The sequence below is a fragment of the Photinus pyralis genome, unplaced genomic scaffold, assembly GCF_008802855.1.
Source record: "Photinus pyralis isolate 1611_PpyrPB1 unplaced genomic scaffold, Ppyr1.3 Ppyr1.4_LG7, whole genome shotgun sequence".
Lineage (NCBI taxonomy): Eukaryota > Metazoa > Arthropoda > Insecta > Coleoptera > Lampyridae > Photinus > Photinus pyralis.
The window spans coordinates 13,860,609-13,887,895 of record NW_022170738.1 but is presented as its reverse complement, the minus strand read 5'-3'; the positions used below and the strand labels follow the sequence as shown (position 1 = coordinate 13,887,895).

Here is a 27,287-nt window from a genome sequence, read left to right as displayed (position 1 = left end):
GTTTTCAACTCTTAGTATTTAGATTCCCTACTACTACATGTAGTATTTCCTTGCACAAAGCAGGATAACATGTTATTCCAACAACGAAAAAGACAGAAAATGGAAATGTTTTACCATTAAATGAGCAAAATTCTCTAAGTTATATAGGGCTGGAGATCAAAAAAGAATTCGATTTTAGCAGGATAACAAGAGGACATTTTTGGATGGTGCCAAATGCAACGTGACATATGTTGATTGTACTTGGGATTGATATAATAAACTAGTTCTCATTTAAATGGTGGTGCAGAAGCGAAGAAAGCGAATCAGTAACTAAAGATGTCCGTTGTCGTTAATAAGAAACCATTTTCGACGTGTAGACGAAAAACTTATTTATTATAGATCAATAGTGAATTTCCAGTACGTTTGAAGGCGATATTCAAGTTTTAGCTGTTCATCTCGTCAACCATGCGGTTTAAAGGGCTATTTCTAGCGTTTTATTTATGAAGGTATTCAAGGAAATTTCTAATGTAGACAATGCGCAATGCTATTTATGAAAGCATTTCAAATAGTTTTATATGTAGACACTTCGAATAAAAGTAAAACTAATGCCCATTTCAAAATTTGTTTGTATTTGTATACGCTCCACTATTTTTCATAAAACTGTATAGACTTCGACGATAGGCGGCTCATTTGAAAGAGAATGGGGTAAGGATCTCGTGCCTACCGGTATTTTTCCCTGGTCCTAGCATTAATATTAGGATACGCTCTCGTCATTTATGTTTGCATAACTTTTTAAATGTAGTAGCCTGTGTAATTTAACAAATCGCAACAAAAATTGGGTTGAAATGAAATGTAAAATCTATGAATAACCCCGTCAGAAGTTGTTGATTGTGTGCTGCTGGGTGTACTTGTTTGCAAAAGGGGGTGGATTTTTATACTCAAAAATGTAAGTGTTATTGTATTTATAGACATCATGTACATACAAGTGCTTATTTTAATATGGGTTAATTATAATTCATTTCCAAATTCTACACTTCTTGACTGGGTTCATGTATGAACCGGATGGACAGTTGAAGTCTCTCGAAAATTCATCAGAATTCATTAAAGGCCCCAATACGCGAAAAATGTAACGAGAGTGATCTGCGAATGGAGCAATGTTGCTTAGATAAAAACTTGACTCCTTCGCGCACCATAAACGTCCGTATGATATCCAAAACATTTGATTTGCTGTGTATTTCTCATAGTTTGGTAGACTATCGTCTGGTCCAAACTGTCGCGCCCATATCTGATATGCGTTGTACGCAGCTAAAACACCAACAGTATCTGCCTGATCTTCGTTGTTAGTTAGTGCAGCGCTTTCCTACAAGGAAAATCCACGTTTTATCGTTTTTGAATTGAAAAATCGCGTACCTACCTCGCTACCACTCATCGCCGCGTATTGCGTTTTAATGCATAGACGCGCCTCGTTCAATTTTGCAACCGCTTCCGTTGTAGCAATCGTAGCTAGGAGCCCATCTTTATCATAATCTAGCCCTAACCCACTAACTCCATGATTTATTTCATGAGCAATGATCGATCCCATTGTACCATAATTAACATAGTTAGGTCGATTTGGATCGTAAAATGGAAGGGTGATAATTCCTGCCAAAATTTCTGCAACAAAAGGTCAACATTATTGATAACAAAACTGAGAACACGTACGTATGCTATTTTCAAATGGATTGTAAAATGCGTTAGAGTCAATGACTGAGGAATGGGTGCTCCAATCGGTTCTGTTCGGCACCTCCCTTAGTTTCGCAAATGTGTCGTTATCAGTAAATCTTGAGATGTTCAGATAAAACTCAAGATAATTGTCACTTTTCTGGACCTGAAATATTTGCTAACTTAGACCAAAGGGGAAGCAACTTGTACGTACAGATTTATAATAGTCATCTACTTTAGCGTTGTCGAGCAGTTCGTCAGGATATCCAATTAATTCGTACATTGCTGATATTTTTTCTTTAACATTTGTTCGCGTCTCGTTATCCACCCATGGACTATTGTCAACTTCCTCAACAAGTCCGCTTTTTGTGTTATCCACTAAGGGCGTTAAACTTTGTTTCAGTTCCGGAGTCAGATACTTTTTCACGTATAAAGCCGACAACGCAACTGGCAAACTGCAAATCGAGTGTATTATGTGCAAATCAATCAAATTTCTAGGTACCTTTGCATTACTAGGGGAATGCAAGCACTTATTGCCGTCTGAGCAGCGCCCCTATAGATGTTTATACCAACAATGTCTAGCATTTCAGCAATGGCTCGATATTCCACGTATGAAGCTAATGTACTGTTAAAAAAAACCACTCAGTATAACATCAATTATTCATGAATTATTTTCAAATTGAAGACGAACACAAATTTTCAAAGGGTTTGTTACAAATAATTTTGTGCGTATTGGGGGGAACACAAATTTTCTCTCATGCAGGAAAAACTATTGGTTTAGACAGATTACCCATCCATTTATTTGTTTTCTTATCGTGTTATTTATTACTGAGGGCTACAAGTTTTGTGCTCACTCACAGAGCAAGAAGCAAGAAGTAATATGAAATTTTGATTTTGGAACCGTAAAAATAGAGATATTTCGATTCGATCTAAATATTTTGTATCTGCATAAAGCAAAATGTTTCCATTGTAACTAAAATTCGGGCAGAGTTCTGGTTAGGGGAAGCTAGTCTATTTTATCTGTATTTTAATTTCAATATTAAATTATGAAAGTCTTCTAACTTAGTCAAATATGTAAATTTTAAATTCTCAAATGGTAAAGAGGAACTTGATGTGTTTATGTGTTCAAATTTTGCCATTTAAGGGGGTTGTTGATATTAGTAGCAGAAAAAGTGACCACGGCGCATTATTTCGTAAAATTTTTTGAACTAGATTCTTGCAACGAATGTTGAATGATTTATTTATCTGACGGCTGTAGGTATAGGAAGGTTGAAATCGTTCAAAATTTCAATATATACCTAACCATAGTTTAGATTCGGTGTAATTATTTGCCATTAGGGTGGTCGAAAGTTTACTGCACAGAAACAAGGTACATCGTTAAAAAGAGCTATTTTCGCGCTGGTAACGAAATAGCACAAAGCTAGATACTGGCTGATCTTGCTTGATGAACTTAGCTGTACCTATCCACTTGGCACATAATTGAATTAATTTTGATGAACGGGCACTATACCACCCTCACCATTTCCAGTCCTAATGAGAAATGCTCACTTACCTGCGTGGCGTGCTTTTGAGGATCTCGAACATTCGATCAAGGTAGTCAGATTGGAAAACAATCGCAACATCTGTGTATCTCAAGGGCTTATCCTTCAGGATTTCTATATCGAGCATATTTGTGATATACGTTTTCCAACAGATGCTTCTATATTGTTTTTGAAGCTCCCTAATAGTTTTCTTTTCGTACGTGGTACCGGGCGTTGTTAACTAGAACATTTGAATGGTGGCATATGTTAATGAAATTGAAACGTTCCGTATACTTACACTTGCCAATCTGATTTCTAATTCAACAATCTTTGTTGCTTCCTGTTCGGTATAAGTCATATTTGTAGCTCCCATTCCCATCGCCAATTCCACGATGTTCATTTTGTATCGCTGCACAGTTTGATCATTAATGCCATTTAGCAGAACGGACGTAGGTGCAACTACACTGGGTGCGCCAATCTGTAATGCGATATGGGTTAGCCAGAGTTAGTTGGTGGTCAAGTGTCTAATACCGATACAGCGTACTTGGTTTTGTCATACAAATTGTATTGAATAGAAACCGGAAGAAACGTTTTTGAGTAAATACCAAACGACCGAAGCTTATAAGAAATCTCCCTCCAGTTGAGGTTGCACGCTTTTTTAACTGCTATCCATCCACCGAACTGTTCAAGAAACTTTTTCATGCTGTCTATAATTGGTTTATCAATTTTGAAATTGTTTATACAGGCGTTAAATAAATTATCCACCAATTCGGCCGACTTTGATGGATAATTTGGCGCGCTGAGCGAATTTTCCATAAGAAGAACGTATACTTTCTGCATTAGTGCTTGGCGATTGTCCTGCAGCTCATTCCATAGTATCTGACCGGGCGGAAGCGGTTCTGCGAGTATATTACCGCATGTAAAATTGTAGAAGTGGTCGCATGGATTTACACTTTCATCCAAACCCCGGCCAATATAAAAAGATGCTGTGAAACACTCTGCTGTGACACATGTTTGCCTGCATTGCATATTGGTAGGTAAAAATGGTACGGCGCCCTGCGTACTTACGCTCGTTGCTGAAGAGAAGCCCCTAAAACTAATTGTACGCCGAGAACGACAACGGTTATTTGTATCATCACTCAAAGGTGGTCAGCGTGAATTGCGAAAGGTGTAGGTAACGCATACCTATATAGAATTCAAATTTTTATCTTAGGATGACGAGATAATGTCTGCCTAAATAATATATGCTACTACAAATAATGTAATTTTACCAACAAGGTCATTTATGTTTATCACTGGAACCTAGATTGTACTATTTTACAATGTAATCAACCTTGTATTCCTACAACACGATCTAGTTTCATTTTTACCTGGAGTTTAAGGACGCATGTGAAGTGAATTGTACGTTTTTTTTAGTGTTTTTCAGTTCAAAAGTTGTGGGCTAATTTTTCTAATGGTACTTTTCGTTGGGCATTAACGATACATTTGGTGGAATCGTTTTGATGCTTTTGCGTCATCGTCATTTTCGAGAATACCTTGAAGACCAAACTCGGCTGCTGATACATACACAGCTTTCCTTTTTTGGTTACGAAATATGATTTTGTCCATAAAGAGGGGTGGTGCCGGTAATTCACAAATCAGTGGTGTTTTTTTTGTTTACTTATATGTTTTAATCTTTTTTTTGTGGAATACCGCCATAATGCTGTATTTTCGTTAAAGAAAGACTGTTTATTTTGTCATAAGTATACATAGGTAAACAATGCTTTAGCACATGGCGAAACTGTTTCAAAAAAAACTTAGGCAAATTACAATGCCACCGTTTAATTTTCTTATCTAATGACGCGCAGAAGTAAACATTTTCTTTTGATATCAGTTCGAAATAGACACTTTTATTGTCATGTATGTCTATACTGTCTTGCCCCCTCTGAAAATTATCGGCTACTGGTTTCGGTTTTGATGGTTCCTTTACAAAGTACCAAATATAAATCTACCCAACTCAGCATATTACACACAAATTACAATTAGACCCTGAGCAGTAAAGACTGCACCATTCCCACCCCTCTGTTTTTTGATGGTGCATTGGCTGCGCCATTTTGTATCGGCAAATTTGAATGTGTGCAGGAGATTTGAATTTTTGAAATTGCGGATATTGGCCATTTTGTTTTTGTAAATTTAAATTTTTGTGGAAGATTTGAATTTGCGGATGTCTGCCATTTTGTTGCGGTAAATTTGAATTTGTGCGGTGAATTCGATTTTGTTTACTGTGATTGGTTGTGGCATTTTAAATATACATGGTGTAATCATAGTTATATACAGTGTATTTGTGATAGGTGTTTTTGTATCGGTGCCAATAGGTCGTTAACTGTTCCCATGCGGCCCAATTGAATCATATATTTGAAATTAAATATACAGGATGAGGTTACAAGGGGCGCATTTACTTAATAGACCATCGATATTTGGAAAAGTGCACCGTTTTGTATATCTGAAGGCGGAAAAGAAAAATACAACTGTGTAAATTTGTATGCTTGTATAGAGTAGGTACTTGTATCGATAGTGAATAAAACAAGGGCCAAAATAGAGCCCTGCAGGACACCTCTTCTCACATATCTAGTATCTGAGTAGTTGGTACCTATTCGAACAAGCTGTAACAGTGTAACCAACATGTTACATGTCTAGTTAAAAAATCCCAAATTCGTTAACCGCGAACCTTAGATCATATTTTTTTTTGTTTTTAAATATTTTCTTTTCTTTTTAATTTACGTTCTAATATTTAATTAAGGTTTTGATTGGAGATGAGTTTATGTTATGAACATATAAATATGTAATCTTTTTTTTCACTGGAGTTCAATCAAACAGAAATCACAACGTTTTCGTTTTGCGGTTGTTGATATATTAGAGACCACCTAGGTAATTTTAGGTATATATAGTGATAGTTTTAGCGGGGAAAGTGTTCAAGTCTGTGCCTGCCCTCTTGTTTGTTTTTTTGTGTGTTTTTTTCTTCTAGTTTTAATAATCCCTATCATCAAATTTAGTAACAATTGTAACAATATATGGTAGTATGAGTGACTTGACAATAGCGCATATAAATACAAGGTCAATATTAAAAAATTATATTACTTTCACCGATTATTTTCGTAACTTTGATATCGATCTGTTGGCAATTTCTGAGACGTGGTTAGGAAAACATATTCCTGATAGTTCAGTCTTATTTTCAGATACCTACAGCATTGTTCGAAATGATAGGAATTCGAGAGGGGGAGGAGTAGCACTTCTCTATAAAAATAGCATAAAACTGGAACAATTAAACAATCGTATGCAATCAACAAGTTTTGAATACATATCTACTAAAATACTATAGTAGCTAATCAAATTTTTATACTTTTGGTAGTTTATCGGTCACCTTCACTTCACAACTACCCGGGATTTGTAAACGATTTTGAACTTCTGTACTCGGATTTGCTATTGATTTCTGATAAAATTGTTTGTGTAGGAGATTTTAACTTTAATCTGTTGAATTTAAGTAAACCTGGAGTGCAACAGTATGTTGATATGCTATATAGTTTTGGTATCACCCAAGTTATCAATATGCCAACGAGGATTTCTAGTTCAAGTAGCACCCTTATAGATCATGTACTAACATCGGACACTAATTTAATCAAATCTTCTTCTGTGGATCTTAATCATTCTATCTCTGATCATGGTATCATTTTTATTCAGCTAAATTTAATGTCCTCTTTCAGGAAACCTACCTTTTTAAAGTATCGATCTTTCAGGTCAATCAATACAGAGATTTTTACACATGATTTGGTAAGCATTAATTGGCATCACTTATACAGCATTTATAACTTAAATGATAAGATTTCATATTTCAACAATAGTATACTTCTTTTATTTGATAAACACGCTCCCTTGCGGGAATGTCGAGTAACGATACCAAAAGCTCCGTGGTTAACCAATAATGTACGATTGCTGATAAAATTGCGTGACAATGCCTTTAGGAAGTTTTGTGCATCAAAATTGGATAGTCATTGGAATTACTATAAAAGCTTGAGAAATTATGCCAACAACGCAATTTTAAGGGAAAAACGTGCGTTCATGGAGCATAGTGTTAAATACCAATCTAATAGCAGTAACGTTTATAAAAAATTGTCGGATCTTGGGGTAGGTCACAATAGCTTTCGAAACAAATTACCTTCTCATTTAACTGACGCTAATGCTGTTAATCAGTATTTTGTCTCTAATTTGTCTTTAAGTAAATCTACTAGTGCGAATTTAATACAGTTTTATGAATCTAACTTCTTTGTACATGATATCCAAAATTTTACCTTTCGTATGATCGACACCAAAGACGTCGTTGAAATTATTACCAAATTTCAATCAAATTCATGTGGGATTGATCATATTTCACTACAAATGATTAAGTTATGTTGTCCACCTGTTGTCACACACTTAGTAAATGTTTGCATAGAACGTTGCGATTATCCAGATCTATGGAAAACGTCAATCGTGTGCCCGATTCCTCTCCTAAATCGTATTGTGACTTAAGACCCATCAGTATTTTACCCTTAGTCTCTAAGGTGTTTGAAAAAGTGTTATTTAATCAAATTCAGAATTTCCAAGATTTATCACGTATTCTTCCCGAACATCAATCTGGCTTTAGAAAGGGATACAGTTGCGAAACGGCATTACTTAAAGTTACTGACGACATTTTGTCTGCTGTCAACGAGTCCAAATTTGTAGTCTTAATATTATTGGATTTCTCGAAAGCGTTTGATACGATTGATCATGATATTTTATTAGCAATACTACATTATATTGGCTTTGACCCGAATTCTATTACACTTCTCCTTCATTATTTAAAAAACAGGAGCCAATTAGTTGACATTAATGGGAAGACTTCAACAATGATTAATTTGCGATATGGCGTTCCCCAGGGTTCTATTTTAGGGCCTCTGCTTTTTTCAATATATACTGCTAATATTATAAACAAATTAAAATATTGCAATTACCACCTGTATGCTGATGATACGCAGTTATATTATGCATTTTCTAAAACTGAAGTTGAGAAGGCAAATGGTGAAATAAACGAAGATTTAAATACCTTCCTAAATTACGCTGAACAACATTCATTACATATTAACCCCAGTAAATGTAAGTTGCTATTAATTATTTGGTGCATCACACAACACAGCTACTCGTGCCGAAGTTTCCTCACTCTTAGATATAAGAATCGGAAATAAAAAATTAGAGTTGGTTCAGGAAGCCAAAAATCTCGGGCAAAGCTTAAACGCGAATTTCAATTATCAAACGCATATCAAAAATTGTTCACAACGGGCGTTTGCTGGCCTTAGATATATACATCGAATTAAAGGTTTACTTTCTCGCAATTCAAAAATTATGCTCTGTCGATCCCTCGTGCTATCCCATTTTTCATTTTGTAGCGCAGTGTATGGCCCTTGTCTTTCTAAATTTCTTGAAAGAAGAATACAGATTATTCAAAATTCATGTGTTCGTTTAATTTATGGAATTAGGAGGTTTGAAAGGGTTTCTCACAAGTTAAAGTGTATACCATGGCTAAACATGGAAAAAAGTAGACTTCTCTACTCTGCCACTGCATTTCACAAAATTATCTTGTTTAAAAAATAAATATAATAAAATTACATTTCGAACAGATGTTCATAATATTAATGTTCGTCGGAAAGATTTGATTACCATTCCTAACCATAACTTAGAACTATTTAAAGTCATTTTCATATAATATAGCCAAGATCTATAACTCACTTTCGTCGAACGTTATAGTATATTAAGTATGGAGAACGGTAAGGGATTTTTACCGTTCGAAGACAATTGTTTGGAGGAGGAGCGAAGCGACGACTCCAATTATTGTCTGAGAACGGTAACCCTTAACGTTCGACGTGCTTATAACATTTTTTGCGAGATCGAAATTAAAATTATGCAACCAATATAAATATTCACTAAGAAATTAACGAGCAGAATAAATCGAAATGATCGAAGTGGTATGGTGTACATCACTAGGTAACCAGTTTATTTGTCAAAATTGAAATTAATAATTTCATAAAAATGTGCATGTGTCTGATGTAGTTTACTAGCTTTGCACTTTCTTTATGACTTTATGAGCGTCTTGCTATAGGAAACAACAGCACAAATTGTACGTTTAATGTACCTAACAGTAATTAAAGATTAAATGTAATGAAGACTTTTGATTTTTAAAAAGGCGTCGGTAAGTATTTTTGCTGTTCTGTTTTTAGATCGGTAAGTAATTTTGGCGTCGTCGTAATCATAGCAACTGGTAAATTCTACGTACTGTCATGGAAACACCCATGGTAAATAGTCAGAAATGACCGATCGCGCAAAAAACAATTAACACCATCTAAATTTAAACAAAAAGTTTACCACGATCTTTTAACATCTTATAGTTACTAATCTACTTTCAAGTTACTCCGTTTCTAAATTTTATTTGTATTTTTTGTTTCTTGTTAATTTAGACCATCAAAACTTTTTATTAATTTTAGTTTGCTATTAAACGGGTTAAGTGGAAGAGCACAAAGGGCTGCATGCCTCTTAGTGAACTTTGCCCTTTGGACGCCAAGTTCAATGTATAATATTGGTATTGTTTATATATTTGTCATAGTGTGTCCAAATAAAGTCATTATTATTATTACATGTGAATATATATGATCTAAGCTGCGAACGGTACTTTTTAGCGCATGCGTATCGTTCCTGAACTGGTTCAGAATTGCATCCCCGAACAAAACTATTATTTAGCAATTCATCAAGTAACAGATGTTTGCGAAATGTGTAATATTTTCTACTACAACCGATCAAAAAAGTTTGCTCACTAGATATCAAACGCCCGTTTTGAATTTGTTGAATCGCTATCTTGACAACATAGGTCATAATGCAACATAAAGACAACATAATATGAACACCTTGAGCATATTCATTTTTCATCATTGGAATAATTATCACCCATTTCGTGATAGTTAAGATGAAAATTTAACAATACGTATAAATTTACTCAATGAATTTGACAATAAAGCTGTAGCAATTGTTTTTATCGCTTACCCTTCTCAAAGCGATGTATTCAATCCACTTAAATGTGCATTTGATACTTTATTATCGTTTTAATTTTTTAATTGATTAGATAACTATGATGCGATATATCGTAGGAAAGATTTCTGTGCATTTTTTTTTTTTCGGGCATGGATATTTGTAAATGTATAGTGGGTTGGGTTGGTAGAGCAGCCTTGGCTGAAACCCCGCCCACTCAAAAATAAAGGCTAAATAAATAAATAAATAAATAAATTCTGGCGGATTTCATTTAAAATTTTGAATTATACTGTATTCGATTTTCAATTGTCAATAACAGATAATACAAAATTAATTGTCGAACAACTTTTATTTAACTAAATTTACAGTTTTCACTGCTCAATTTTCATAGTACCAAAAATACACACAATGAAAACTGAAATTGCGCAATGTTACTGGATTCAAAAAATTAGTGATCAAAGTCGACATTTGTTTATTGGATTCATATACGAACCGGGAGGACAATTAAAGTCTTTAGAAAAGTCCTCAGAGTTCATTAGGGGAACAAGTACTCTGTACATGTAGCGAGAGTGTTTGGTAAAAGACAAATGATTTTTCACATAATAATCTGATTCTTTCGAGCACCACAGACGTCCATACGAAATCCAAAACAGTTGATTTATAGTATATCTGCCAAAATCTTGCGGCCGAGGCTCTCCCCCATTTCGTTGAAACCAGGTCTGGTACGCCCGATACGCAGATAGAACTCCAACTACATCTGCACGGTCTTCATCCAGTGTTACCCAGGCCTTCTTCTGCAAGAAATTAAGTTAGATTCGCGTTATCACCAGCAGTGAGTCACCTCATCCTTGATGAGTTCCGCGTGTTGTTGGTGTATGCACTTTGACGCACGGTCTAAATTCGCAACGTCCTCCGACGTAACCCACGTATTCATTTGCCCATGCTCATCGAACATTAAACCCAATCCGCTTACTCCGTGGTAGATTTCATGACCTACAATCGAGCCCATTCCTGCATAATTTACATAACTTGGCAGGTCGGGATTGTAAATCGGATGCGCCACCAGTCCTGCTAAAATTTCTGGAAACTATGACGGGTGGACTGATGCTTTGTGTACCTATACTATTTTCCAATGGCTGGTACTGCGCATTGACGTTCAGTAAAGAAGTGCGACTCTTCCAGTCATTTCTTCGCGGCACTTCCTTTAGTTTTTTGTATGATTCATCAATATTAAACTTCAAAAGGTTGGAATAGAACTGGAGGTAATCTTCACTAAATTTCACCTGCAAGACATCTAAATCAAGTATGTACATATTAATCACCAATTACATTAGCGTAGTATTTATTCACTTCATTCCCATCTAGTAATGCATCCGGGTAAGCGATGTGTTCGTGCATTGCCTTTATTTTCCGAATAAAAGCTGCTCTACTTTGCTCGTAGCCTTTTGTAGCGTCAAGTACTTCTATCAAACCGCCTTTAATATCGTGCACTAACTGAGTCAATTCATGCTTGGTATCGGAGCATAGAAACCTATGAACGTAGAGTGCTGATAGTGCCGTTGGTAAACTGCAAAGGACGACTATCAGTCAAAGATTCGTTTCCGCCTCACTTACGCCAGTTTCGTTAGCTCTAGGCATGCGCTTGGGGCAGAATTTGAGATGCCTTCGCAAATGTTTAATCCGACAGCACGCAGTAAAGCGACAATAACTCGGTATTCAACGTAAGAAACCAATGTGCTGTAATACAGATTGTAAGGCACGCTCTTGTTCTGCAATTTACCTTGGTGCAGTACTTTGGAGGACTTCAACGATTTTGTCTAGGTGATGAGGCGAGTAAAGCATTACTTCGTCATTTTCCTGCAATGCTAGATTCGGTATGGCCAGCATTTTCGTCAGATACGTTCGCCAACAGATTCCTGAGTACTTCTCCTGAAGCTCTCCAATGGTTCTTTTAACACGGTTAAAAGTCGGTGCGGTTATCTGTGGGTAAATTTTGGAAAACATGCCCTACGTTATTAAATGCTCCGTACATTTGCCAATCGTATTTCTAGCTCCACAATTTTTGTCGCTTCCTTTTCCGTATACGTTAGGTCCTTTGCACCCATACTTTTGGCAACGTAGATTATATTTCTCCTATACTTTTCTATATTGGTGTCATCAAGGCCATTTAGCAAAACGTACTTGGGGGCGACTGTGTCTGGTAAATTAATCTGAAAGATAGAGTCTACAAGCTGTAAACTTTTGGTGGATGGGTACCGTTAAAATATGCTTGTTCTTGTCATAGTAATCGTATGTTACTGAAATGGGCAGATAGGGCTGTGTGATGCCAATGGATCGAAACCTGTAAGATATTTCCGTCCAGTGAAATTTGGAGAAATCTCCATTTCGGACCACTATCCAACCACCGTAGTCCCGTAACAGCTGATTTATGCGACCAAATACCAGTGACGTGTTTGCGAAATTACGCATGCAGCCCTGGTATAAATGCGCTACGAATTTTGAAGAGGTTGCGCAATGTTCCTTTTGGTTTGAGTTTTCATGGACAATAGTTGCCAATTTATCGTTTAGTTGGCGACCTATGTCCATAAATTCGTTCCACAGTGGCACATTTGGTGCCAGGGGGTTGGATATTAGACGATTGCACGTGAACTTGTAGAAGTTATCGCATGGATTTATTGTCTCATCGAAACCAGTATGTAAATATCCAGATAATGACAGACAATCACGCGAGGTACACACATCACTAAGGGTATAACAATCAATGGTAGGTACCCAAAGTGAAGTAGGCGATTAAACTTACGGTTCGTTGGCAAAGTAACCACTGATAAACCATTGAATGTATAAAAATACACCAAAAATGGTTAACGTCATCTTACCTACTAGAGTCTGTATAAGTTGGAACACAACTTTCCTAATAAATCAAAATTATCTATGAAAGTTTGTATTAAGATATGGTAGATAAGAGCTTTGACAAATACTGAAGTGAAATGGTTTCCTCACATTTTTTTAGTACCTATCTGTAATTAATCCAACACCTAGTTCATCTTTTATTCAAAAGATTGACACACCTATGGATGCTAAATAAAATTTAACCCACTCAAAAGAATGGTATCAATGAATTTAAAATTCCACTGCACAATTAATGAAAAAAAAATCACCAAGATTGTTTGCTTGGGTTATTTAAATTAACAAATATGTTCACAGAATAAGCTTCCGTGGGTCCACCTCTTCAGGAATGTTAAAATGACTTGGAGCATAAATTGCTCTCCAAAATCCCCAAAATGATCGACTCTTGTTTTGTACAATGTAAAAATTTTAAAACAACATTTTTCAATGAGTCGAAGTTTTCTTCATATACAGTCGATTTGCCCTTTTGAAAGGTAGCCGCAATTCGGAAAATTGGATAGTGGAACGCCAATACAATTGGACCTTTTGTATCGTCTGGTATAATCACTACTCGTTGAGAGTGAATTTTGAAAGATGGTTGGCGATTTGAATCAGGAACAAACTGGGCTTCAGGTTTCAGGAAGTTAAGTAGTTGAAATTTTGTTTATTCACTGGAATGTTTCCCACAATGGAAATGTCAATGTTCACATTGTGTACTTACTTAGGGTTTGAAAACCAGCAAAAGAACTAATTAATCGTTTTTAAACTTTTTACCGGTTGCCCTTTAATGCAGAATTTTATTATCGCCCTAAAGCGACCGTCTGTTACACTTTGACGATGCATTTCATTGCACAGTTCTTTGTGTTTCAAGTGGCAATTGTGGTTCATTTTTGAAATTTTATTTCTATTAACTCAATGAGCATAGTTAACTATCTGATGACGGGGGTTTTAGTGAATTGTGTCTGCTTTGAAAGGAACTCATCATATTTACGTATAGTGGTATAGTAGCTACTCTTAATTATAGTTCAAGGGCTTTCAAAAAAGTATCTCCATGCTATAAAAAAAAAGAAAGCTACTTTGCGTAATAATACTGCCAGAGGAACCGAAATTTTAATCCCTTACAAGAATTTCTGAGATTATTGTACTGAAACAGTTCAGCCATAAGACATAAAAGCTCAGTAGACCAGTTGGCGCAATTCATTTTGACGTGTAGTACGTCAGTACCTTGCTGTAAATTCAAAATGTTATAAAATCATTTTTACGATGTCAATACCGCGTAGAACAATCACCAAAACAGTTCGTCAATATGGCAACACCACCGAAACTACGATCACGAGAATCTCATCAACGGACACACGACCTTCCACCTCAAGAATACCGCAGACAATGTCAAGACTTCCCGTACCCAGAGTTGCTAATCAAACGAGCGCCAGCAGCGTTGCAACGAGTAAAACACCTGGAGGTATGGCGACAAAACCTACACACCTACCGAAACCGAAGGCACCACCACCTCAACCTGCACCTCGGGTAATACAGCCGTCAGGCCCGCGCCAAAGGGGACAGCCCGCCCCATTGACGACCATGAAAAATCCTTTTGGCGGACAAGCCAGAAAAACGGCACCACCTCCTCCTAGACCGCCAACACAACGAGCTCCAGCTTTAAATGTGTACCAAGTACCCCAAACCACTCGTGGCGCGGTCCCAAAGTAGCCGTTAATTATCAATCGCTGACATTAAAAATCAAATTTTAGGGTATCAGTTAAAACAGTCAAAACCCAAAAGGTTGAGACTATGGGCAAGGGAAAGAGAACTGTAACCAAAGTCACAAAGACCATTAAACCGCGAGCGCCCGATGCCGACGGTAAGCAACGTTATCAATCGTCCCTCACTTACTGGATCAATTTTAGAAAATGCGGACCAACCATCTCCTCTTAAAACTCCACCAGCAGGTGCGCTTACCAGTAAAATACATCCATTTTAGTTGCCCTTTTAGGTCCCAGCAATGATGATCAGGAGGTGCCCGCAGGTAATGGAAACGCAAAATGCGTTAATCTTGAACTATGAGTTTAGACTTTTCCTTTGGATTTCCTTCGCCGAGTGCGTCGATTGAGAGATTAGTGGAAAAGGAGCTGATGAGGAATGCAAGTATGAGCCCAGGTGCTCCAGTTCGAGCCAAAGGTAGTAGGCGGACAGATACAAGCGCGCCCGTGTTGCAAACACCAGATGGAGATGTTGAAAGTAGCATTCAGATCAGTTTAAATAGGCAAGTTGAGAGAACTCCGGACGTTGAGTACATTAAAAGGTACATGGCGGGCGTGGAGGTTGACGAACAAGGTGCTGCTAAAAAATATGAATATAGCATACAGGATATGTAAGTATAATTAAGAAAGTCCCACTTGCTTAGTGTGGATTTGTAGGGAACCTTCTAGTGGAATAGGGCCGCGATCGGATGGGGTATGGTTGAATTTTGGGTGGCAGATTCAATTTTAATGTCTTCGTAGGTGGTGCCTTTGCGTGAAATAATATCGGTTAAAAGCACTGTGGCGTTTGCTCCGGGTGTTAAAGTTAAGGAAAATACGACCGTCTATGAAAGCGTTGAGCCAGATCCGGTCCAGATATCCCAGTTGGTTGAGGAGGAGGCCATGGACGTTGAGAAGATGCGCTTTGTACAGCCGCCCGATTTGAAAGGGTCCATGTCCAGCGTTTACGGTTTGAAGAAAAAATTGCAGAAAATGCAGTTGTCTCCCGAAGCCGTTCGTCAATTGGAAACCGTAAGTATTTCAATCGATAGAATGATATTACAGTTGAAAAATTAAGTCGATGGAGCGACATCCTCCAATTTCGGCCGATGAACCACCGGCGGAAGTGCAACCAGAATTAATGGCAGCGATTATGCATACGGAGGAGAAAGGATTGAGTATGGAATCACCACCTGCCAATGTGTGTAATTTCCTATTTCCTGACGCCAAGGATGATCTGACGATTAAAGTCAAGTAAGCATGTTAGGTTCTGGATGTTGATTTCACTTGGTTTCCTTGAGTGAAGTAACAACATCCAACCCATGGATCTGACCCATTTTATGTCTTGTTACATGTGATATATAGAACAATTGTGCAAAGTTTGAACTGAATTGGACTAAGCGTTCGGAGAGACAGACAGACGGACACCGTGGACTCCCCTATAATAAAGTTAGCATCGCTTTGCTCTGTCGGCAAATAAACCTCTTACGTAGATCTAAAAAAGGGGCAGAGCATCTCTGTGTGATCCTACAAGGTCATTGGATTTGACCCATTTTCATTAGATTTGTTACATGTAGTATAAAGGTGAAGTGTACAAAGTTTGAACCCATCGACTCCCCTATATAGCTAGCATCGTTTTGCTATGCTGCTTAGTGTACCCCTAAAGCGGATCTAAAAAAGCGACAGCGACAGACCCTATGGGGTCATCGGATTTGACTCATTTTCAATTGGCTGGTTTACATTTGGTATACAGGCTGATTCAAATTCGAGGGCCACTATGGGGATCTCGGAAACTGTAAGAGGTAGGTAGGTAGCTTAAATTTGGCAAAGTTGCGTATTTTTATGCTTAGCAAAATGCCGTTTTGAGTCACCTATGGTGGCCCTCGAATTTGAATCAGCCTGTATAGCAGGGGTGCACTGGTAAATTGCACAGTACCGGAACGCGTTAATTAATTTTATTATTTTTAGCGCCTCGAAGTCTGCGTGCTAGGTCAAATTACGTCCTTATTAATAGCTATATAAGGATACATTTCTGAGTAAGCATGAGATAAACTGGAATTTAATTGGACGTAGACATTTTATTCAGTAATTAAAGAGGGGATCATTCAAAGTTGAAAAAACAGATACCTAGATGAAGTTTCTCATCAATCGGGGGGAGATCACAAGATTTCAAAAATTCAAAATTTAGATTTTGAGAGTAAAAGAATGGAATTAGTTTAGTTATTGTGTCTCTCGAACGATAATTTCGAATCATAAGGGCAATTCGCGAAAAATAAAGGTGTAATGTAAAATTTTCGGAATAGTTATCAGCCGGAGAAGGTGGGTTTTTAATATACACAAAGAATTACCAAACTGATATACCAAACAGTAAACTTAAAATTCTAAAAAACTTAAATAAAAGAAAGTAAATGTGCTGACCGAGCAAATCGTCATTACCTACACCTTAAAGAAAAACGGAATTAGGATTCGTGGCGTATTTAACTAAATCGCGGGAGACGTTTAATTAAACAGTAGGTACTTACATAAGAGTGGCAAAATTGTAACTAAAACTGTCGATAGTTTCAATTATAAATTCAGTTCAATTGGCCTTATTGTAGGTAATTACAACCGCAATTTGAAGCAAGTGCTTATAGAGAAGAAGAATAATAAACAGTAGCAAAGTTCAGTAAACGGAATCAGAAGAATTCAATATCGACGGGTTGCCATATGCATTTTCCTTGAAAATTTGTAACCAGTATACATTGTGCACAACTCTTGTGCAGATGAAGCGCATTTTTTAAAACCGAAATAGCTTTTGTTTTGACATCACCAATGGGTATATTTCTTGCAGACGTCCCAATCGCCCTTTGTGACTACCCTCTTCCGACAATCCGTTCTTGAGGTATAAGGGAATATACCAGATCACGATAAGAGGTCGAGGAGGAGGAGGACTACGGTTGGTAGAAATTAATTTCTTTCGTCAAGACCTTTCATTAGAGTACCATCAAGGATAAAACTAGTTCTACTCCCCCCTCCACCCCGTTCTTTGGTAAGAGGACAGAAAGAAGTAGGGCAGTAGTTGGTAGAAAACGGTTCCTTTCGTTGAGATATAGTTTGTACAAACCAATTTATTTCGATGAGATCTTTCATTAGAATACCATGAAGGGTAGAACATGTGTTTACCCCCCCCCTCCCCCCCATTTTCAAAAGTTTGACTTGGCACCACTAAAGGCATGCGTATGCAAAATCTGAGACCAATTGGTTGTCGTATGTAAAAGCTATGCACGTTTTACTTTCAAAAACAGCATCTCAGTAAATAATTTGGTGGGGGGGTCCCCCTTTTAGACAGCGAAATTTGATGGTCGTCTGGCACACCTTCAAGGTATAGGCTACTACCTACTGCAGAAAATTCCAGGACTCTAGGGCCATTCCCCTAGAAGTAGTCAAAACGGTAGAAGTGGGTCCGGACGGACGGACAAAACGCAAACAATAGCACATTTTTTTAATTTTTAAAAAATGCGCTAAGAAAAGTTGCTATACTATGCTATATAGTGATATAATTTTTTTATTTGGGTGCAAATTTAACAACAAACAGTTGTTTTTTTACCACAAACCAGTACCGGAACGGGGCTCCGGCGCGTTCCGGCACTAATGCACTTCTGTAACTATGCAAGAAGTGGGTGATAATCACGAAAAATGAAATTGTTCCCTAATTTATCCCAATATATAAAAAGTACTGAATGTTTTCTTGTTAGCGCCAGTATTAGCGAACAGCTACCTACTTTACCAATAACGCCTTGAAATTTTTGAACCTGTACGCAGGGGCGGACTGGCACGGGGGGGGGGGTGGCGATTGCCACCTGGCCTGTAGATCATAATGGCCCGTTGGATATTTATAAGTATGTGCTGTATTTAGTTTCTTGCACTATTAATAAATTATTAACACGTTTCTCTAATTGGGGTTGATGTGATTGAAGTGTTTTACAATGAATTTATCATTTTTTGTCGTAGCATGAAAGTGCTGAAATACAATGATAGGCGACGCACCTCGTGTGGATTGTATATTTTGTTACTTTTAATTATCAGCTGCAATTTAAAAAAAAACTGTATGGTAATTTATATTCGAGAAAGGAGTACTTTAAAATGTTTTTGTGGTGCACATCAGAGCTAACCCCCCGTCACCATCATTACTACACTAATACTTTAATGGCCCGTAACCTATGCAATTCCACCTGGCCCGCAGTTACCCAGTCCGCCCCTGCCTATACGTCCGCCCGTCTGTTTGGCACGATAACTTCAAAGTAAGTATTGGGTCATTTTAGTCTGGGAAAAATTTCGGCAAATGACATGGGGTCAAATTGGTGTATGGTGGCAAAGGAGTGCTCTTTTTGGAATCCATTATTTCCCATTTGATCCTTTTGTATGTCCGCTGGCATGAGGCCTGATGGGTCAGACAGAGAATGAAGAAAACGAACTAAAAAATAGACCAATTTTTCTCGCCAATAGGTTATACCCTCATTTTATTGTCCTCTGCTACAAGTTTATTCTCACTCTAGACGAGATAAAAATATGCAAAACGATAATAAATAATATATATCATAAACAAAAAAACCTTGCAAATACAGACACTTTGAATCAGTTACAAAAACGCATTTATTTCAACATATTAAATTACACTATAAACTGGATTATTGAAATGGTTTTAGAGATTTTTTAAAACTTTCAATGTCTTCAATAAAGTAAGACTCTGTTCTATTTCCAGCAATTTCAGTCAGGTCTTGTAGGTACTTTATTGATAAATTGCTGGCACTTGTATCACCTAAAACGACAAAATAAGTTTTGTTCTCAAACTTTGATAAACTCACAGTTGGTGTCCTCGCTGAACGTATTTAAAGGTGATTTGCTATGGTGTGCTTTACCATGCGCTCGAATTTTCCCAACTTTCAAAGGTGAAACCTCCTTTGGATCATCCGTCGCATCCTGAACAACTTTTGGTGGGTGACCTACAACCTAAAAATTCTACTTTAAAAGTCTTGTTCTGTGGAGGATACTCCTACCTGCATGCTCAGTTTCTTGTGCGTACCCTGCTGCCCCATATTATGAGTTTTCCAAAAATTCTTCACCTCCTGCATTTTTAAACTTTCAATCGCCTTTATCTCCAACAACAGCCTGTTAAACTTGTACTTGCAATTCACTATCTCGTCCCAATTTCTATCAATCTCATCCTCTAAGTCGACATCGACACACTGCTTAACCTTAATTAAGTCCTTTTTGGCTCGTTGGAACTTTTTTTCCGACAATGTCATCACGACACCTTGACTCTGTTCCAAGTAATTCTCGATTCTTGCGTCGACATGCTGTGTCGTATACTTATTCGCTTGGGTGCTCACGCTGACCGTGTATCCTAAAATGCCATAAGTGTCGCGAAGTGAGCAGTCAACTTTGTAGCCTAGCTGTTCCTTTGTGCGCAGAGTGTCAAACAGTGGCTCCTCAACTAAAAGCTAAAATGATACGATTGTAAATAATCAAATGATGCGTGTAACGTTTACCAGTATTAACTCGAGGATAACAGTGTTTTTAATGTGCGATATGCCACACTGGTAGTAGTTTGTAATGACCGAATTCGAATTATCTTCATTGATCGATTCAATTCTGCAGCAGTGCTCTCCGAGTGGCAATTCATTTATGATAATCTGCGTAAATTTTAACAATTATATTTTCAGTGTATCACCAAGTGGTTAACTGTTGTAATTGACATACCAAAACTGAATTGATTTAGGTTTAGTTATTTTAGTGTCGATCTAAAATATTCTAGAATAATATTCTGTAGTCCTAAATTTACAAATCGTTTGGTATGTGGACTCAACAATGGGATTGCCCATTTATACCTTGGGACGGTCAGCTTCGCCTAGTGGGCTTGGATTTATACTGCATAAAAGTGACTTTGTTGCATCTAAAGCGGTTGCACTGGTGACATTGCCCTGCACAAGTCCTTGAACATAAAGATTTTTCAACACATCATCACTGAACTGCCTCATTTGGTCGTAAGTAATAGCGAATGTTGCTCGATGTTTTTCCGCGTGTGAGAAGTAATTTTGTTGCAGAACACTTAAACGAAGATCTCTGTAATTGACAAATTTAATTTCCGAAACACTGCACGCTACTGAAACCAACTTGCATAGTTTCGATGGTTTTATAATCGCATTGTAATACGATTTCCTCAACTTTTCCTTTATGGCATCGAACAGGGGTTCTGAGAAAGTTTGAGATACGTTTTTCAAGCACTTTCCCACCAGTTCTATAAGTAACTAAAAGAAACCGTGTAATGTGTGCAAAGGGACAGAGGGCTTACGTTTAATTTTTCATTGTACCCCGAGATTTTAATGGCGAGTCCTTTCTCGCCCGCAATAATCTCAAATTCTAAGTCGGCTAACAAGGCATCATATCCTTCTTCTGCAAAATTCATTTGCACCAAAATTGCGTACATTTCCATCATACAAGTACTGAATAGTAGGTGTAATGTAGTCGCCCTCTCTGAACCACCACCCGTTACTCACCTTGCTGCCGACTTCAACGCTAAAGGCGAGATCAAATAGTAATAGTAGTAAGCTAACGGGAGTTCAAATTTATCATCCTTCCGATACCATAATTCAATCAAGGGTGAGTCCAATACCTTCTCCGGATACTTGGATAAGTTTTTCTGTTTGGGTAAGATGGAGAAATCGGTCGTTACGAAAGGGTTGGGGCCGGGTAGGCTGAATTCTGGTAAGGGCTTTGCGTTTTTCCAACATTCCAACCAATCGGAGGGGATATCTATGTGTATACAATTAATTAGGAAGTTTTGTTAATGTTGGCTTCACTTACCTATGGCTTTGTATTGAGTTTTGAACCATGGTTCGATTTGATCGTATACAATATTCGTTGGAACATCAGCGGAACTGATCATCACATTCATTTTGGTTGGAACCAAATTGTTTAGTACCATGGTTATAGCCTTAAATAGAAACATTAAGCAAAGAGTAACCATAATTTACTCTTTGCATTAAGCATAGGTACCCAGACTTATCGAGTATAGCCAGCAGTTTCCGATAACCTTGTCACAACCCCAAATTCTAATTTTTGCCATGAATAATTCCACACGTGTGCATATTTTGCGCTCCTCAAAATTACTGCCATTTTTACAGAGGCATTATGTGCTCTTGTCTAATTTTATGAAAAAGAACCGCAAAGTGTTTACAGATCTTGGTTGTCTTGTGGGCATTCTAAAGGGGACGATCAACTAAATACGTTTATTTGTTTATTTAGATTCACATGCTTAATTGCAAACGTGAAATTGCTTGTTAAAATGTAGGGACCTCTGGTCAAGTTTGCGTACGTATCTATGTTTTACAATAATGAGTGTAATTTGACGCGACGAGACGGGTAGAATTGACACGTCCACCTGCAGGTGTGTTCCTACCTTAAGGTGAATTTTGCTGCAGCCCTATCAGTGCATGCAACGAATATGATGCCAGAATATTGTATTTGTTAAGCAACGCGATATTGAGAGCAGCTACTCTGAACGTCCAGCCGTCCGTCCGTACTACGATATCTCAAAAACGCTCAAATTTAGTAATTTTTCCAAAAATTGTGTTAGTATATTATTTATGACAGGACGCTTATGCACACCGCGAATTAGGTCATTACATAGTACACTTTTTGAAAAGGGAATGAAATCAGAAGCAGGAGTTGTAACTGGGAAACACAGCACTCTAAACTTACATCAGGGTCATAATCAAATACCAAAGTATCTCCCGTTAAATAGTCTTTCGAAGGAAAATATTGCATATGCTCGACTAAATCTTCAACATTATCAGCAGCGGTCTCTTCCTCTTCGAACCTAAACGAAGTTTCGCCAATCGACTGCATTTCTCTAAAGATTCTCTCACTTGGTCCATTAATTTTTAATAAATTTATGTAGGAAAAAACAGATTCAACAACCTGTAATCAAAATGAGTTTATCGCTCGGGAACTGTGTGACTTACATCCTTTATATTGCTAAAACCTTCTCTGGTCAGCACTAAACTGATCGTAAATGTTGCATATATCGAATTATATTCCGCGCCCGATTCCTCGTTAGCTGCGCTTAAGGAGAGTACCCAGACCCTAAATAAAACACCATTAAAACTTTGACACAGCTGTTAACACTCACATACTTCTTCTTCAGGTACGAATACAAGCTATTTTTGCCTTCATAACCCAATATCCATGACAGGTAGACATGAGGTTTAACACGATACAAACGTATTAATGAGGGTAAATAAAACGTTAAGTCCACCTATACGCAGACATGTCAATTAGAAGAATGAAGTTAAGCTACTATTACCTACCTGACAAATATCCTTTACCGGTTTTACGTAATACAACTGACGAAATTTGGGAGTATCGAATGTATCACCAATCAACGTTTTAAAATCGTCAGGTGGTAACCCATTGTTGGGAATAGGCGAAAAACAATCGACAAGCAACTTTTCCAATGTAGCAATCGGCAACCTAGCCTAAAGCAATGCATTAGATAGAGGCGAGTGCTTATGATACCAAGACCGTAGAGATATAGTTCGCGTATATTTAAAAATTAAAAAAAAGTGCGCTTGTTTTCATTTTGTCTGTCTGTCCGGACTTACTTTTGCGGTTTTGAACTACTGAATTCAGAGGAATCGCCTGGAATGAATAATGACGGGACACCCTGTATATGCGATAAGGAGTTTTATCAGGCGACATAACGAAGAGATAAGGTGTTGCGAAAAGTTGCGCGTTTCTTGTTGGAGAAGTGGGGATGTTTGGCGCGTTTCGTTGTGATTGGCGAGTTACTTGAACACTTTTCTTTTTAATTATCGACCGTGTGCGTGCGGGGTAATATGCCCAAACAAGCTTTGTAAGTGTAAGTTTCATCTGTTTAAGGGAAGGTGTTGTCCTTGTACCTACCCTACCCCCCATGTGGAAAAAATTTATGAATAATATATTTGGCAACCTTGCCATAATCTATATTCCAGTTTCATCAAAGGTATCTGTAATTTTTATAATTATTTTCATGTCTAGGGTCCTCTTGGTGTTCAATTCTTAAGTACACCCTCTGCGACTGGGATTATTACACGGTAATAAAAAGCAGAATCTCATTTACTCTTTGGTCTTAGTATCACGAGCGAATCCAGCCATTTGACATTACCTGTATCGCAACAGTCATGCGATGCGCCGAGTAGTGTCGCTTACGAAATTCATGCAGCATTTCGTACAACCGGTCATCGCTTACATTGTCTTTCAATGTGATAAGGTTGCCCCACGAAAACGAATTGACTGGTGAGGAATCCTGAGCCATACTAACTATCAACTGCTCCTTTCGAAAATCATCCGAAGGGACAGCAAGCTGAAACTCTATCATTCGATGAGTATTTCAATTGCACACCTACGAAGAGTACCCGATTCGACAGCCTCCCGTTCGCGAGTCATCGAATCTCGTTTCATGAGTGGCGAGATAAAAAATTGTGCCAACTTATGTAGTGCGGTTGGCAGATGTTTTTCGAAACATTCAAAGTGAAAGGTTGTTACTTCATAATCGGTTGATGCGTTATTGAAACCACCGTGTTTCTGCAATTATACGTTAAGTACGAAAGCTGTACCATTAAATGAGAGCGCTCTACACTGATGAACGAATCGAAATCATTCTCTTCGGGATATTTTTCACTTCCCATGAAGACCATGTGCTCTAAGAAATGTGCCAGACCCGGAATCTCCCTGGGATCACTCATACTTCCGACTCCCACGCACAAAGCCGCGCCCGCCTAGAATTTATGGATAAGCTATTTGCACATAGTACGCGTATGTATAAAGATCGTCAGTACATCAGTACTACCATTTGGGTACTATCGCAGATTGACAAAAATTTCGGCTACACCGGATATCTATAACCAGCATAAATTAATTTAAAATTGAAATGGTCAAAATATTCTGGACACCCTGTATAGGTATTTCTGTATGGGTCAAGTTGTTAGTGTTGGGAATAGCAATGTCTATTATGCATGTTTAGTTATACCTAAGTGTAATGTCTGGTTCTATCCCAATATAATTTATGTCTGTTGTTTTCAAGTATTATCTGTGGAGTATATTTGTGGTATGGTGCCTTATCTGTTTAAGAGCTAATTTTTGATGTATGATTCTAGCTACATGATTTTGTGTCGATGTTTGTATCCAGTTTGTGCAAGTCATGTGTCAGTGTTTTTGTTTTTTCTAGTTGCGTGTGTTAATGACCTGGTTTTGTATTGCTAACATGAATAAACCTTCAGTCTCGCCTTCATAGTCTTTAGGAAGATATCGTATATTATTATTTTTGAAAGCAGAGATGCTTGTAAAACTTATATTAAACCATATGTGGCCAACTTAAGTAGACACACTGTATATTTAGTACTGAGAAAGTACAAAATAGTACTAATTGTCAATATCTAATGTACCGACAAGTGGCTCCACCCTGTACATCAAATGTTGGAAACTGTTAGGTAACAGAATTGTTTTCCAGTACTCAAAACTGATGTACTGTCTACCTTAATGAGTACTGTAACAGTGTACTATACCATTTTTGTTTCTCTGTCCGAAGATTTTGATTTGGTACCCGCCTCACTGTCCGACGAATCGCTATCCACCTCCGATTCGGTAGTCACAGTCTCATCTGTTTCTGAGCCGCTATCGTCAGAGGAATCAGAATCGTCGTCTCCCATCACGTCAGATATTAAGCATGCAGTTAAGCCGTTTTGCAACTGTATCACTCTAAAATGTCGAGTTATTAGTTATAGACCTGCAGTATGGGGGCACAGTACTTATAATCCTTTTTGTCATTTGCACTTTTCGTAGGCGGTTCTAACACCTTGAAATTAATTTTGGTCTGCGAGACTTTCGGTTTACCGACAGCCTTTCCAGGCTTTCCCTTTTTGAAAGTTGACTTTCTCATTGTCTGGGTCTGTCGTTTAAAGTTAGCAAATAAGGAATAATACAAATTTAATTTCCACAACCTAACCATGAACCTAACCTAGAATTTTCTTTATCTACAGGGTGGCCGGTGGATTCTTATCATAGATTCTTATAGTATCTGTCCTATAAATTTGAGCTAACCTAACGACTATTGTCAAATGTCAGTATACAATGCTAATTTTTCTCCATCCTTCCTGATCTTCAGCCATTCTTTTCCATGCGATGAAGTAGATGGCACCACCCGTGTCTATTTAGTCGTTGTATTCCAACCGTGGTCTGGCTCTAAAATTTGTAGTTTCCACAACACTTGATCATGAGTAATGTCTCAAAGCAATGCTCTTACATTTTTATTGTCGAGTCAAGGTTTTTTCCAAATTACAGTCGAAAAAAAAGGTAGCAGCAATTCGGAAAATTGGATGCTGCAACGCCTTATGCAATACAATTGAACTTTTTGTATCGCCTGGTAATTTCAAGATTTTTGAGAAAGGTGCTCATATTTTCGGAACTGTTTCACTGTACACAATTTTCAACTAATTTGTCGACAGAGTCTTTTCTCTTATATACTGAATGTTTACATAAGTAACATATCGGTTTTGTTTCAGACCCGTGGCTCCCAGTCCAATGCAAAAAGTCGTGGTACCAGAAGACGTGCCTTCTTCCGTGTTAACCGAATCCGTTCCACCTGAAATCGAGCATTTAGCTACGCGCGCAAGAGATTGCAATGCTAGATCGCCAACTGATAATATATACTCTACTCGCGTGCTACAAGGAAAGACGAGGCCGAAAATTAACAACACTGCTAAGCGAGGTTTTTCCTGACTTCCATTATTTGCTATTAATCAATCATTTGTTTACAGGACAAGCTGAAAGACGCGGATATCCTGTGTATATAAGCGATGAAAAACCGCCGTGGGGCGTTGAAGGTGCGTTAATAAAAGTGTTTGGAATAACATTTTTGATTTTTTTACTAGAACTGCAACCGATTATGGACCTGGCAGGTGCCGCTCCGTCAAGTCAGGCGCAGCGGGTCGATACTTTAAATGTTTCTGATAACGTTCCGCTATTCTACCACAATGAAGACGAGAACGTACTGGAATACCATTTAATACCACAACCACCCAGATTTACCTCGCACGTTCAACTTCGTGGATCCCAAAAGCCATCGTGGTTTCCAGGTACCAATGCCAGCAACTAGGAATGTGAGAAACTACGGAATGTGTTTCAGGTTTTTGTATTGCATTGCCTGATAATATTCGCGTGGTAACGACCCCATGCGACGTTCTACCTGCAGCCTGGCAAGCGGTTCAACCTGACATCTTTTCCGATGAAAGCTTCTTGATCGTTGGATGAAATTGAAATATTTAAGTAAACGATGCGGAAATAAATGTGCGTTTTATTGTCAACACATTTCTTG

The 27,287-nt window shown here is 37.8% G+C and overlaps 4 protein-coding genes across 5 annotated transcripts; 1 reads left to right on the top strand and 3 right to left on the bottom strand.

Moving 5' to 3' along the window:
* Window positions 1-924: 924 nt before the first annotated feature.
* LOC116175595 (neprilysin-2-like) lies at window positions 925-10,343 on the bottom strand. 2 transcript variants are annotated; one of them, XM_031493784.1, is made up of 10 exons: window positions 10,287-10,327; window positions 4,269-4,385; window positions 3,732-4,218; window positions 3,499-3,678; window positions 3,233-3,441; window positions 2,183-2,305; window positions 1,895-2,135; window positions 1,681-1,846; window positions 1,394-1,632; window positions 925-1,339 (listed from the first exon to the last, which is right to left on the bottom strand). In XM_031493784.1, the coding sequence occupies exons 2-10, from the start codon at window positions 4,334-4,336 to the stop codon at window positions 995-997; spliced, it is 2,058 nt and encodes a 685-aa protein (XP_031349644.1). In that variant the 5' UTR covers window positions 4,337-4,385; window positions 10,287-10,327; the 3' UTR covers window positions 925-994. The 2 variants fall into 2 exon arrangements, with proteins under 2 accessions (XP_031349644.1, XP_031349645.1); XM_031493785.1 differs by lacking the exons at window positions 3,732-4,218; window positions 4,269-4,385 and having other exon boundaries at window positions 10,287-10,343.
* A 284-nt stretch (window positions 10,344-10,627) lies between these two features.
* On the bottom strand, window positions 10,628-13,255 carry LOC116175596 (neprilysin-2-like). The gene is made up of 9 exons (XM_031493786.1): window positions 13,072-13,255; window positions 12,528-13,014; window positions 12,302-12,481; window positions 12,052-12,251; window positions 11,886-12,008; window positions 11,601-11,838; window positions 11,389-11,554; window positions 11,113-11,351; window positions 10,628-11,065 (listed from the first exon to the last, which is right to left on the bottom strand). The coding sequence occupies exons 1-9, from the start codon at window positions 13,140-13,142 to the stop codon at window positions 10,727-10,729; spliced, it is 2,043 nt and encodes a 680-aa protein (XP_031349646.1). The 5' UTR covers window positions 13,143-13,255; the 3' UTR covers window positions 10,628-10,726.
* Window positions 13,256-13,447: 192 nt separating this feature from the next.
* Window positions 13,448-27,285, top strand: LOC116175597 (titin-like). Its single transcript, XM_031493787.1, has 12 exons — window positions 13,448-14,863; window positions 14,909-15,018; window positions 15,065-15,106; window positions 15,151-15,183; window positions 15,228-15,528; window positions 15,575-15,611; window positions 15,659-15,928; window positions 15,975-16,150; window positions 26,476-26,681; window positions 26,731-26,796; window positions 26,845-27,048; window positions 27,099-27,285. Exons 1-12 carry the CDS (start codon window positions 14,421-14,423, stop codon window positions 27,221-27,223), a joined length of 2,013 nt encoding a protein of 670 aa, XP_031349647.1. The 5' UTR covers window positions 13,448-14,420; the 3' UTR covers window positions 27,224-27,285.
* Window positions 19,454-25,958, bottom strand: LOC116175594 (nardilysin-like). The gene is made up of 18 exons (XM_031493783.1): window positions 25,723-25,958; window positions 25,480-25,672; window positions 24,553-24,693; window positions 24,331-24,499; window positions 24,081-24,286; window positions 23,245-23,412; window positions 23,071-23,192; window positions 22,900-23,020; window positions 22,637-22,855; window positions 21,740-21,869; window positions 21,433-21,688; window positions 21,228-21,378; window positions 21,050-21,183; window positions 20,764-20,998; window positions 20,425-20,568; window positions 19,933-20,376; window positions 19,741-19,885; window positions 19,454-19,694 (listed from the first exon to the last, which is right to left on the bottom strand). The coding sequence occupies exons 1-18, from the start codon at window positions 25,920-25,922 to the stop codon at window positions 19,564-19,566; spliced, it is 3,309 nt and encodes a 1,102-aa protein (XP_031349643.1). The 5' UTR covers window positions 25,923-25,958; the 3' UTR covers window positions 19,454-19,563.
* Window positions 27,286-27,287: the final 2 nt, after the last annotated feature.

Excerpts from the sequence above, each read along its gene's own strand:
- LOC116175597 (XM_031493787.1), top strand. The coding sequence starts at position 14,421 with ATGTCAATACCGCGTAGAACAATCACCAAAACAGTTCGTCAATATGGC. Across the intron at positions 15,929-15,974 it reads CCGTTCGTCAATTGGAAACC|TCGATGGAGCGACATCCTCC; the intron begins GTAAGTATTTCA and ends TGAAAAATTAAG. Across the intron at positions 26,797-26,844 it reads ACCGCCGTGGGGCGTTGAAG|AACTGCAACCGATTATGGAC; the intron begins GTGCGTTAATAA and ends TTTTTTTACTAG.
- LOC116175595 (XM_031493784.1), bottom strand. The coding sequence starts at position 4,336 with ATGATACAAATAACCGTTGTCGTTCTCGGCGTACAATTAGTTTTAGGG. Across the intron at positions 4,219-4,268 it reads GCTTCTCTTCAGCAACGAGC|GCAAACATGTGTCACAGCAG; the intron begins GTAAGTACGCAG and ends TATGCAATGCAG. Across the intron at positions 1,340-1,393 it reads CGGCGATGAGTGGTAGCGAG|GAAAGCGCTGCACTAACTAA; the intron begins GTAGGTACGCGA and ends TTTTCCTTGTAG.
- LOC116175594 (XM_031493783.1), bottom strand. The coding sequence starts at position 25,922 with ATGGTTAGGTTGTGGAAATTAAATTTGTATTATTCCTTATTTGCTAAC. Across the intron at positions 23,021-23,070 it reads TATTCGTACCTGAAGAAGAA|GGTCTGGGTACTCTCCTTAA; the intron begins GTATGTGAGTGT and ends TGTTTTATTTAG. Across the intron at positions 19,695-19,740 it reads GTTCAGCGAGGACACCAACT|GTGATACAAGTGCCAGCAAT; the intron begins GTGAGTTTATCA and ends TTGTCGTTTTAG.
- LOC116175596 (XM_031493786.1), bottom strand. The coding sequence starts at position 13,142 with ATGACGTTAACCATTTTTGGTGTATTTTTATACATTCAATGGTTTATC. Across the intron at positions 12,482-12,527 it reads AGAACAAGCATATTTTAACG|ATTAATTTACCAGACACAGT; the intron begins GTACCCATCCAC and ends TCTATCTTTCAG. Across the intron at positions 11,555-11,600 it reads TGAATAAATACTACGCTAAT|GTGAAATTTAGTGAAGATTA; the intron begins GTAATTGGTGAT and ends GATGTCTTGCAG.